General features: G+C 39.5%; 1 protein-coding gene across 2 annotated transcripts in view; it reads left to right on the forward strand.

Moving 5' to 3' along the window:
* The window catches only part of LOC115449372, a 72,056-nt gene that overhangs the window by 35,773 nt on the left and 23,199 nt on the right, over positions 1-13,084 (forward strand). For both annotated transcript variants that reach the window (XM_037443977.1, XM_037443978.1), the window contains 19 exons: positions 440-622; positions 873-971; positions 1,077-1,229; positions 1,554-1,760; positions 2,142-2,300; positions 2,757-2,992; positions 4,080-4,191; positions 4,819-4,989; positions 5,767-5,909; positions 6,237-6,342; positions 6,981-7,114; positions 7,675-7,876; positions 8,437-8,657; positions 9,266-9,401; positions 10,172-10,549; positions 10,828-11,073; positions 11,433-11,669; positions 12,225-12,557; positions 12,901-13,066. In XM_037443977.1, the coding sequence (XP_037299874.1) occupies positions 440-622; positions 873-971; positions 1,077-1,229; positions 1,554-1,760; positions 2,142-2,300; positions 2,757-2,992; positions 4,080-4,191; positions 4,819-4,989; positions 5,767-5,909; positions 6,237-6,342; positions 6,981-7,114; positions 7,675-7,876; positions 8,437-8,657; positions 9,266-9,401; positions 10,172-10,549; positions 10,828-11,073; positions 11,433-11,669; positions 12,225-12,557; positions 12,901-13,066 (3,622 nt within the window). The remainder of the gene's footprint in view (positions 1-439; positions 623-872; positions 972-1,076; positions 1,230-1,553; positions 1,761-2,141; positions 2,301-2,756; positions 2,993-4,079; positions 4,192-4,818; positions 4,990-5,766; positions 5,910-6,236; positions 6,343-6,980; positions 7,115-7,674; positions 7,877-8,436; positions 8,658-9,265; positions 9,402-10,171; positions 10,550-10,827; positions 11,074-11,432; positions 11,670-12,224; positions 12,558-12,900; positions 13,067-13,084) is intronic.

A 13,084-nucleotide genomic window follows, 5' to 3' on the forward strand; every position in this document is an offset into this window, starting at 1 on the left:
TAAAAATGACAAAAGCATCTAACTAATCATTATTTGTAGCATAAAATATTATGTAAAAATGTTCATAAACATTCCGATATTCTTAAACTCTTGGACCCAAGAGTCTCCTGACAGGCACATATTAAATATCCTTATAAATAAAACATATAAGACCCTGTAGTGCGCCGCCATAATACACGGCGGCATCACGTGCCATCACCCCTCGCGTCCCGCTGAAAAGCCTACAGGCTGCGCCCGCGCACATCACCCCGCGCTCCCTCAGTGCCGTAATAGCTCTCTCCCGGGTTGGAAGCGATGCTCCTACGCTTGAACCTACACTGTATTTTTATTACTTAATGCTATAGTGTTCTATGCATAAAAATCATTTTTGGAACTTAGTGTTTTGGCTTTATTCTCGTTGCCCCGACGAAGCAATTACCCAAAGTAAATTTTATCGCAGTTTGGCATAGCGCTGCTGTTCGTGGACAACGGCAAGGGACTACTGGACGTGATCAAGGACAGGTTCCAACACAACACCAAGAGGGGCCACGACATGTTCATAGAGAACTTCGACACTACCGCTAAAGTAGTGCTCGACACTCTGTACTACCCCACCATCACCTTCGGCGCTCATCTCATGAAGGTAAGTCACAAACGCACAAACACACGCACGCACGCAGGCACGCATGCACGCACGCACCCACGCACACACGCTCACCCGCACGTACGCACATACGCACGGAGAGAGAGAGGGAGAAAGAGAAACACGCACACGCTCTCACTCAATAAATACATTCTATAACTTTTTTACTGAATATTTTCAACCAACATACATGAACTATTATGCAGATTTATGGTTCTTTTTTTGCTATGTTTTTTTTATATTTTTTCAGTTCGTAAGCCCTGACGAAGAGGATGTACTGGAAGTGAATGCGACGCTTCATCTACCCGACAAACCGCCTATAGTACTCACAGATGTATTTATTTTAGAGGCAAGTATGGAAAATTGATTATATATTTAAAAAAATAAATATAAAGACTGCTTCTAACCAATACTATTTTTATAATTTTTTTATCACCAAAATTCTCTCTTGCAGGACTACTCGGTAATGCGCAACACATTGAACTTGGTAACACCGTTCCCTGCCGTATCTGAGCTGAAGTCTGTGTTCACTGTGGATATAGTAATAGGATCGAAAATCAACGTCACTACATTGGTGTTGTTGTATAATGGCACTTATTGGCATGAGGTATACTAACCTTAACCATTTTAAATTGACCTCTGTAGTATAATAAAGTGTATTTAGAGATCGTGCTTAAAATTGCAGTTAGGCGACGCATAAGTTAGTAGTGTGCTAGCCATGCACATGCCTATAGCGAGTTTGAACTATATTGACTAGACCACTAAATTAAATTTACGCTATCCGTCTGGGTGTCCATATTTGTCACACTTCATAAAATTATTATTCTAAACCGTGCTCATTTCCTCATACATTTTAAATAAAACCCAATATGAATATTAATTACACCCAAACTCCTGAAATAAAGATTACAAAAAAAAAACTATATTCCAGATATCGTTGAAAGTGTTCTACGAGTTCGACCAGGGTGAGGACGAGGCGTACCAGTCGTACGTCGCGTCGGTGGGCATCGCGACCCCCCTCACGGTGCTGCCGGCCCTGGAGTCGCGCGTCACGGCGCGGCTCGAGGACGCGCTGTGGAAGATGGCCGCCGACATCGCCATGCCCTCCTTCGCCATCACGGCACTCGCCAACCTTGAGGTACACGTCACGTGATATACTGGCAGCCTACTGTCACAGCCCACACACGGCGTATTCGTCAAAATATTTGTACCTTTCGAGCAAAGCAATATCGACTTTATGGTCGGTATGTATAGAATTGCAACATGCGTTGCGAATTAACGAAAGTATTCGCGCAAATACGCGAACTGTAGTCACAATACAACCAGTTTGATCGGCGAAGTTGAACTTAATACTGACTGGGACAGTCCCCCCCGTGACCATGAAGGCTGCAAAGTCTTCGAAACGTCGGGAGAAAAGTTAAATATTAAAACCGCGATAAAATTCGTAAAATAGTTTAATTTAAATGTCTAACATTCGCGTAAACATAAGAGAAAAAAAATACAACGTTTTTTTTTACAGTTAGAGGATGAATTTGTAGAAACATCGGGCAGTTTGAATCTAACTTCAATCTACCTGGAGGACTACTTTATCAAAATGGAGTTCAAGAAAGATTTCTCAGATGTCGAGAATATGATCGGAGGTGGTATACAGATACAGCAGGGAAATCAGAATAATTACGTGAGTTTTGTTTTTGGGTTTTATGAGATTTAGTTCGAAGGACCAAAAATAATTTAGTTTGTGTGCTGTGATTTTTTTTTAATTCTTATGAAAGACTAATATGACTAATGCAATAATTGATATTTAAAGTACGAATTACGTATTTTCATTTAAATATTTTAGTTCTGTTGCGATGTGGTGGTTGTTTCTCACCAAAAAATAATACAATGTGATATTACTTAGACGTATTTCATAAATTAAACTTCGAGCCATAATATAGCAGGCAACTGTCTGACTGTTACGCTTTCATGGCTTAACCGATTTCGATGAAATTAGATATGGATACCATTTGAGACCCTGAAAAGGGCATAGACAATTATTCCGCAAAAACATATACTAATGATTTTATCTTACAAATACTTAACCCGAGCTACGTCACAAGCAATAGCTAGCCTACATTACCTTTAAATAAATCAGGCGTTCGCGGAGGCAGTGTGGCGGCCCCGCGGCGCGCGCCACGTGCGCTTCTCGTGCCGGTACGCGCTGGCGCCCGTGCTGCCGCCCGCCAGCCTCGCCGCGCTCTACGACGAGCAGCCCGCCAGCAAGCAGCTCGCCGCCGACTACTCCAGCGGCGACCACGCCTACTCGCTCAAGGCTGATGCCAGGACCAGCAGCCTCAACGTGGCATTGAGTACGCCGCACGAACGGTTCAGGTGTGTTAAACTATTTTACGAATTTTATCGCAGTTTTTATATATTACTTTTAATTTAACCGTAATTGTTTAATTTAACCCCCTTATTCATAAACTTTTTTTATCTAAGGACGAAGTAAAGCTGTGATAACAAGCCTGTTTCTCATTGCCCAACGGCACTGAGAAATAGACATAAGGCCGTTGTGATTGGTTATTATTGTTGTATTTCAATATTAGCCAATCACAACGGCCCTACGTCTACGCACTGTGAAGACTGCCATGCCGTCAGTACTGAGAAACAGACTTGTTATCACAGCCTTACTCGGTCGTTAGATAAAAAACGTCTATGAATAAGGGGGTAAATGTCTAACATTCGCTTAAGAAATCATTATGGTTCAGGTATGACAATCTTAACCTAAACGAGCTAATTCTGTTATGCAAGTCTGACTGGGTCTTTACCACCGCAATATACTGCCAAACAGGTGTATTGATGTACTTATTAATAATAGACCACGATTAAGTTTCTTTTTTTTTCACGTTACAAAAGATACAACAATATTTTAAATAATGTTGCTGCAGATTTGGCTCTGGCCCGTCCGCATTCGGCATCCTGACCTAAAAGCCGAGATTCAGTAATGATACACAGAATAATAATTCTTTATTGCACAACCAATAAAACACAAGCAAAAGAAAGCAAATACAAGACATGGTTAATTTATTAGGTTTTCCACTATAATTACAATAACTAAAATGCCATAACTTATAGCTATAAGGTAAGTCCAAGTTAGGAAAGCTCAACATGCATACATATAATTTAATTAAAAGTGATCAAACGCAGCAAATTACACAAACACATTGTAATATAATTTAAGAGTGTTCACACACTCTTACACTTATAAAAATATTTCTCCATACGAATTTCTGGCTGTGTTTCTCTCCACCTCGTGTCTGTCGCCTTAAAGCCTCTTTAAGCACTATCCAACTACAGAATACATGCTCAGAAACTTCAGGTCACTCCCCAATCATTGTACTTATTCGTTTACTACTTCCTTAATCTTCCCTTTTTATCAGCCTTGTAACGAATATGAAATTTCATCTTATTCTTACAGAGCAATGAAGATAATTACTGAGTTTGAAAAGGATGACATTCATGGCTCCTTCGTGACTGACTCCACTGAATACAGCATCAGTGGGAAAGTGTTGAACAGGAATCCTCTAGAGGTAAATATTCTTATCTATACATATTATAACACAAAGTCCCATCTTCTGTATGTATGTGTTAAATTTTCTCTAAATCCACTGAACTAATTTTTATGAAATTTTGTATGGAGATAGTTTAAGACCATGGGAAGGTTATAGGCTACTTTCTATCCCGGGGAAATATATAGCGGGACTTTTATTGTGAAAAACTTGCACACAGGCGAAGCCGCGAGCAAAAGCCAGTTATAAAATAAATACCATGCTTACTCGTTAAGTAAATGGATTCTTTAAAACATCACAAGAATTCCCATTATGTTTTTTTTTGGGAATACGGACAGTCGTAAACAAAAGTAACAGAACAAATTCAAAATTTTATTTTATTTTATTGACTAATACAAATTAGGATTTTTATTCATATAATAAAAAAAATGCATTGTCATCATATATTTAATACGTGCAGAAGAGGGTTCAAATTTTGAATTTGTTTAACTACTTTTGTGGCAGGCCGTAAATAACTTGATGCAAAAAAACACTTACAATAGTTCCTATTTCAAATAAGAATGTAGAAACACTTGTACCGTTTACAAAAAAATCTTAAATTTCAAATAAATTTATGTAGGTATTAATAAATATCTTTGTTACCCCCAGATGACGTTAACTCTAGTGCCGAAAGGCCAGGGCGAGCCCGTCAACGTGCGCATTAAGTACGAGTCGTCCCCCACAGTGTACGTACTCACCGCGCACATAGCGGGGCCCACCGCCGCCACGGTACACGCCAGGGGCGAATTCAACGCCAAATTCAGCGACATTAACGTTAAGGTACGGTATTATGGGGATGTTGGTGGATGAGCATTTGTATCCGTACGAATAGTGACCATCGTACTCAAGGTGTTACCTACCATAATGGCTGACGTAAGTGTGTCACTCCGGGATCAGCCTGTATATATCCAGTTGATGCTGGTGGTAGGGCATTTGTATCCGTTCGAACAATGACCATCATACTCAAGGTGTAAGACCAACCATAATGGCTGACGTAAGTGCGTCACTCCGGGAACAGGCTGTATATATCCAGTTTATGCTGGTGGTAGGGCGTTTGTATCCGTTCAAACAATGACCATCGTACTCAAGGTGTTACCTACCATAGTGGCCGACGTAAGTGCCTCACTCCGGGAACAGCCTGTATATATCCAGTTTATGCTGGTGGTAGGGAGTTTGTATCCGTTCAAACAATGACCATCGTACTTAAGATGTTACCTACCATAGTGGCTGACGTAAGTGCGTCACTCCGGAATCAGCCTGTATATATCCAGTTTAAAAAGGCCGGCATAATTGTGTCAACTGGCGAGAGCAATCGTCTCTCATGAGTCGACACTATCTGAACGATATTTTATGTTCTTTTTTTTTAAATATGGTGTTGCCATCGTACATTATTTTAAGGACTATTGTTCCGGAAAATGGTTTTCACACAAAGTAAGCAAAATCTAGTGTTTGCAATATTGAATACTACAACCAACATCATTGTTTGATTTATACTTAGGAAACAAACTTAAATAAATATAAATCATGAATGAAAACCTTATTTATTTTTGCGTCTAGGTGGATATTCCTCGGTCTAAATACAAGGATATATACTTCAAATCCCGCGTGGACAATTACCCTGAACTCAGGAAGGTGGTCTCAGTACAAGCTTCCACGCCTTTCCAAAGGATCAGCTTTGTAAAGGGTGATGCTGATTTTGTGTGAGTATATTAGCATTTATATAGGGTGATTTATTTAAGTGGGATTATCAATCTTAAACAACCTTTACAAGGCATATAATCTACCAAGATTTAAGCAGGCTTTTCTGTGTTTGTTTGGCTTTTGTGTGTGCTTTAATGTGTACTCAATTATTAATCGTTTGCTATGAAGGCATAAGAAAACATATCTGACATAGTTTTACATATTTTTTTCAATTATTTCAATGTATACTAATCCGAAACAAATTATATTGTGGTACTGAACCAAGTTTATATGTTTGATAGTAATAAAGAAACCAGAATACTATTACATTATGCATTTGATTACAGATTCGGCCCAAAAACTGGCTACCTTTTGTGTAAATACGAATTGCCGGTCATGAAAGGCGAGGGCGATCTCAAGTGGAGTTTCTTGGAGGGAGATCTGTTTATACGGGTAAGTTATATAATAGGCGACAACCTACTTGGTTATGGAACGGCCTGCTGAGACGAATGTCCGCAGGTTCGAAACACAAGGTCACACACCTCTGACTTTTATAAATATTATGTGTGTATTCTTTGTGAATTATCGCTTGCTTTGACGTCAAACACACAACCCTTAGTTTTATTTGTCGAATAAAACTAAGTGTTGTGTGTTTAGGTTTATTTTACTACCCCCTTATTCATAAACGTTATTTATCTAAGGACGAAGCAATGCTGTCATAATAAGTCTGTTTCTGAGTGCTGACGGCATGGCAGCCTTCGCAGTGCCTAGACGTAGGGCCGTTGTGATTGGCTAATATTCATGTATCTCAATATTAGATAAAACGTCTATGAATAGGGGGTTAGTCTTTATAAATTACCAACGTGTAATAAAATAAACACCCTGTAGATATCATAGCACAGACGCAATATTGACGAGTGCCACAGTCATCAACATCATCCACACCCTGTAGAGTCCCACTGCTGAGTCATCATCATCATCATGCCACCTTTTTCGGTCCCGAGCCAATCACATCCAGATTCAACCCGCGATTCTTACAATATCGTCCACCTTGCCGCTGGACGTCATAATATCAAATAATTTTTGTCCAGGCATTGGGTCATCAGAACGTAAAGGACATACAGAAGAGCGTCGACTTGGACATACACTTCGGCAACACCACCACACCCGACATGCTCGAGAAACACAACGCAGGGTTCAGGATGGATTTGGATCATATATGGCAGTACGTATTTTGTTTTTATACGGGTCCATAGTGACCCCCTGCTAATGGTAAGCGAAGTGGGATTCAAATAATGTGTCGACTGACGAGATGATTGTATTGATTGGTCTGTTTTTGTAGTTTTGCATGTTCTGAGGTTCAGTTGAACTCGATATGTTTTGTTTAAAATAATCAAAGGAATTTTAAAGCATAAAAAGTGTCTGGTCTTTTTTAAAAGTGTGTCTATAGCATAATTATTTACTTGTTTCGAAGGCTGGTGACCTTAAATACTTGAAAAGTCCCCTTAAATACTGTAAAATGATTTAATTTTATCTTACTAGCTTTCGCCTGCGGCTCCGCCCGTGTGCAAGTTTTTCCAGGATAACAATTAGCATATAGCACCCAGAAGTAATGTACCTTCTCATTAGTGAAAGAAAATCAAAATCAATTTAGTAGTTCCTAACAATAAAAACGTCTTAGGTTCCTAAGACTAATGCATTCAAACAAACAAACTCTTCAGCTTTATATATTACTATAGATTTTATTTTACCTAATTTCTTCCCCATTCCCATGTCACTTCCCAGGATAGGAGCGAACGCGTCCTTCGGGCTGATCATGGGCCAGCGAGGGAACCTGGTACTGAACGTGATCCTTCCCAAGCCCAATGTGGACGTCCACACTTTATACATAGATGGCAATATGGGAACGAGCGTGAAACCAATCAAGACCTTCGATGCTCGATACACGACTGACGTTACCAAAATACTTACGAGGTTTAAAGGGAATGTAAGTTGAACTACGTTATTCACGCAGTCTTATGCTGGATGAAGAGTAGCTAGCATTTAGAAATATCAAATAATGTAAAATCCGAATAGGTAATAGTAATATGTAATTTATTTCTTGTAGGTTGATCTTGAACTTTAAAACAGAAAAGCAAAAATGGCGCCTCCAATACAGATTTTTAATTTCTTGATGAGGCTATAACCTGCCCTTACACTAAGAATTGTTAGAATTAAATGTAACTCTAGGAACTAGAGATTCATTCGTTCACAATCTTTTATACAATAAGTTATCGATAGAATGTCTGCATCAATCGATATTGTTTTATCGATGAAATAATTAAACTGCACCTTTATGCACTGTATTTGAGATTATGGTAATTAGTATATCTTGTCTGCAAAAAAGCCTTTTTTAAATCTTGAACCAGTTGAGCTATTGCAATACATTTCATAGGATTAATACGGAACATAGTATCGAGTAACAAAACAAAACATTACTAAGCACAAATTTTTTTAAAGAAAAATTTTCAGAAAGATATATAAAGTAAATTCTACCATTATTTCTAGGTGTTACAGCAAGCAGAAAGTTTCGACTCAAACGCCACCGTAACATGGACTTCGAACTCTGAGTACAAGAACATAGACAATATAATAGACTACAGATGGGATATAAACGGGTCTCGTCATGTCGACTACACGCTAAAAACACCCTTATATGACGACGACGATACCTTCAAACTGAAGGGATCGTTCCAACTCGATAAGGTGCATGGATATCAGGTGGTCAAGTGAGTATGAGTTAAATGTTACGCAGGGGCCTTATTCTCTATCCCGCACGTTATTTTAACAGTGCGTAACGAGCACGTAGCACAACGCATCATGTTTAGGACTATAGAAATTGACTTGCGGATTACCATTCCACGCACATTTCTCGAAGATAACATGACACGGCCGCGTACGCGTTTACACTATCATACAGAATAAGGGCCCAGTACATGATTAGATTTGAGTACATTTACTCTTAAAAAAAATTGGTCCTAGCATGATGTTAATAGCCTATAACCTTCCTTGGTAAATTATCTATTCAACACTACAGTTTTTTCGTCAATTCCAAACCCGTCATGAGATTAGCACATACAAACATATAAAACAAACTCTTAAACTTTATGTAACAGTACAGACAAAGAAACCTACCGACTTGGTTATCTTGAGGTTTAAGCGGTTTCTTCGTAGCCATATTTATTATTAAGCCTCCCATTTCTCTATTTCTTAGCCTTTTATCTTAAAAACAGTTTATGTTTCTGTCACAGTATTAACCAATGAACAAAACATTCATGCAAATTATCTTATGTAATAATTTTTAATTATTTGTTTTTCTAACGTGATTTTCCCATAGGGGCCTGATGCACAAGCCAGGAAGGTCACAGATAGGTGAGATCGACTTGCGATACGGCGGAGTGAAACACACGGATGGGCACTTCAACTTCACCACGCCGTTCCAGAGGCTCAAGTGGCTTAAGTCTATATTTGATGTTAGTATTATTTACATATATTGGCGGTTGAAAGGCTAAATTTACTTACCGACATTTTTTTGTGATACTAAGTTTCATAAATATTTAAAATCAGCACATATTTCTATGTGTAACGCGAACGTAAGTTACGTACATCTAAACCCGGCTTATAGCATTGTCCGAACCGAGCGTATGCACCGTGCCTCGTTCCCGTCCCGTCCCCTCCGTCTCTCCCCGCTAGCGTCCGGCGACGACACTCGAAAACAGGACACGCGCGGCTATGTCATATGGACAACTTAATCGTAATAGCCCGTTTTATGTTGATTTGTTTGTATAATATATGGTTGTGCTCCGAATCCCGTGTTCTAATTAACACCCAACACCCAACACGAAGTATTCCAACATTACATATGTTTTTTAACCTAGTTAATTTTTTTTAGGAAAATAATGTCGCTTAAGACAAGTAACCTTTCAACCGACGATAATATTTTTATTCGAAGAAGCTTTCATAAGTGTCGATGGATTAATAATCTTCTATCCTTAGTCGATAGTCTAATTTTGGAATCTACTCCACTTATTACCAAGTGCAATGGAGTCATTTTGCCGTGCCCGTATACGCATTTTAATTCATTGTGTTTTGTACTAAAACTACTAATTAATGATTTAAGACAATAGGGATAGGCAAACAAATTTTATCGATAATTTGATTCACAGCTTAGTATTTTATATTTCACATAATTTCATAAGGTAATTTGAAATTGATAATAAAAATAAAACATTTTTTACCACAGATCAACAACCTAGAAGAAATTTCAGACAACAAAGTCGATTTATTCTGGCCGAACAAAACGGCAACAGTGAACACAACCCACAACTACGTGAAACGCGGCAATGGCTTCCAACAGACGGGCCAAATATCATTATCGATTCCATTGAGCACTCAGCACTTGGTCAATACTGAGTATTATTATCTAGAAGCGGATAAAACCAGCATTGGAAACGCGACAATCGATCTCGATCAAGACAGATTCGCGAAGGGTTCGTTCCATCGGGTTCTGTCGAAGAGTGGAAGGAATTTGGACCTTGCTACAACGAACATAGAAGTGGAAAATGTTCACACGCCTGTTGGGGTGAAGTATATACATGAGTATGACGAGACTGGCAATACGGTACGTTTTTATAATATTTTTTTAAAGTCATATAATTCTATAAAATATAACCCGACTTTATTCGAAATTATATATCCGGTTCCAACACGCCAGCATAATTGTATCGACTGTCGAGGGGTAATCATCTCTCGCCAGTCGACATTCTGTTGGACTCCACTCTACTTACTATCAGGGGCAGTGGGGTCAATTTGCCTTGCCCGAAAAAAAAACACTAACAGGTACTAGAGTATAATCTTTAGAATCCTTATGTTATCATTCGTAAATTCATTCATTTACAGGACGTAAAACAAGCCACAGTTTTCCATTTACACAATGCAACGAAATTCAACGTCACTGGCAAAATGGACGTTAACACTTACGACATAGGGAAGAAGTTGAAGCTCATGGCGATCCACGGGAACCGAACCTGGACATTCGACAATCTGTACGAGGCTGTAGATAAGGAGCTGAAGCAAGGAAGTAAAGTGAAATGGGCGGACGACGTATGGATCAACTATGATATACATGTCACCAATTTGACCACTGTAAGTTGAGCTCTGGTATACTTAACTGCACTGTTTTATGTTATACAATTGAAGAGACGAGCAAGCTTCTCGCTTTTCCGTAGCAAGTAGGGGTGTGCCGTATCCACCTACCCAACCACAATAATACTGTCATGTGCAACTATAAAGATATAAAGTCGTAATTTTATTAAGTCTCTGGGGCACAACCCCTCCTCCCCTAAAAGGTGACTAGGTACACCCTAACCCTCAGTATGAAAAACAAGAATAGGATGGTCTGATTTTATATTGAGACGGTGTCACATACCACTTGTCAGATTGTATTAATCTTATTAAAATAGATTAAAATGAATCATGCATTATATACCTTATTCTTTTCGCAGGAAGATACAGAGTCGCAAAAGTTAGTAATGAACGTGTGGTACCCACTGCGATCATTTAACCTGGTGGCGTTCTACAACCTGCAAGACTCGCTGGTGGACGGGCAGGCGCGCCTGCACTGGGACGTGAAGGACGAGAACAAGACGGCGGAGCTGCGCGGGCGCTGGGACAACCCGCCGCAGCACGAGGGCAGCACGCACCACGTCGACCTGGCGCTGGCGCACCCCTCGTTTAGAAAGGTCAGCTATTTGAGCCTAAATCAGTCCTACAGACAGCTCAAAAGCCCCCGAGTAACCGAAGGACGCTCTCGGCGTCAACGGCAGCATGAGGCCTACTTTCCACGCTGCCGTCCATCCCGGAGGTCATCTCGATGTGCGAGATGTGCACAACGTACACTAAGGGCGGATGGCCCTCAGCCGCCCGCAGACGACCCTCCGATGGCCCCTATTAGTGGCCTTTTACGACAGGTAGGGGATATCGTGGTGGAATTCTCCAAACGCCCCCATTCTACAGGGCGGAACTAGGCCATCACTGTTTTTGTAAATCGCATTGGTATGATTATATTTATATCTAATTGAAATCGAACCTAAATGGAAACTTAGATGAAGTTATAATAGTAAGCATTTCATTTTCTGTTAAATTAAACAAAAGTCTTGAATTGAAATTAAACCCAGCCATTACAACATATAGATCGAAACAAAAAATACATCCAGTACAGGAAACTATCCCTGTCAATACACTAAATACATCTGAAACAATCCTTAAGAGTTTAACGACATTTTGTTTTCTTGCAGGATGTGAACCTTAAAGCGCAGTACATAAGCACGCCATCAGTCATGTCAAACATATCCTTAGAACTCCAGTATTCTGACTACGAAAACGAGTACCTCAAACTCAACTCGATACTAACCGATAACTCCAACGGGCCCATACGAGACTATTCCTTCGGGTTAACGTGCAAGCATCCATCGACAAACCTAGACCTCGATATGAAGTCGGATGTGAACATCCATAGCAAATGGTATCATATTAGCAACTTTTATCGACTACAGAAGTCACTATTCTATGAGAAGATGCGGCAAAATAAACTTGTTATCGATATGGTGAATAGTGCTATTAATTGGGAGGTGAGTTTGTCGATATTTTCTTTTGCTTGGATGCCCTAGTTTTAATTACCATTATACATTGACCTGCTTGATATATGTCAGACGATAGGAGTCTAAGAAGCTTTACTTTAAAATTACGAAGCAATATATCTAATATCTTTTGTCCCGCATAAAACATACGAAAATTGTCATTATCAATAACTAATACTAATTTCAGTGATTTCTATAAATTATCGATACCTTAATAACTTACAAATGTCAATATCATTATTAAGAATGGATTTAAGTTCGAATTCCTTCAAATGTATAAATGTTAAAAAAACACGTATATTGTCACAAATACTAATAATAAATTTGTTTTCAGCGAGCAAACGAAACATACTTCCATAAAGTGAACGGCACTTGGGAGCTGGTGTATCCAGAGTACAAGCTCAAGTCGTTCAGCCAGCGCTCCAGCGGCAACGACACCGGCACCGCCGTGCTCTCCATGAAGGACAGGTCGCTTATCGCTCATCTCAACAGCACGGACGGTACGTATCAGTGCCGGA

Source organism: Manduca sexta, chromosome 5, assembly GCF_014839805.1.
Source record: "Manduca sexta isolate Smith_Timp_Sample1 chromosome 5, JHU_Msex_v1.0, whole genome shotgun sequence".
Lineage (NCBI taxonomy): Eukaryota > Metazoa > Arthropoda > Insecta > Lepidoptera > Sphingidae > Manduca > Manduca sexta.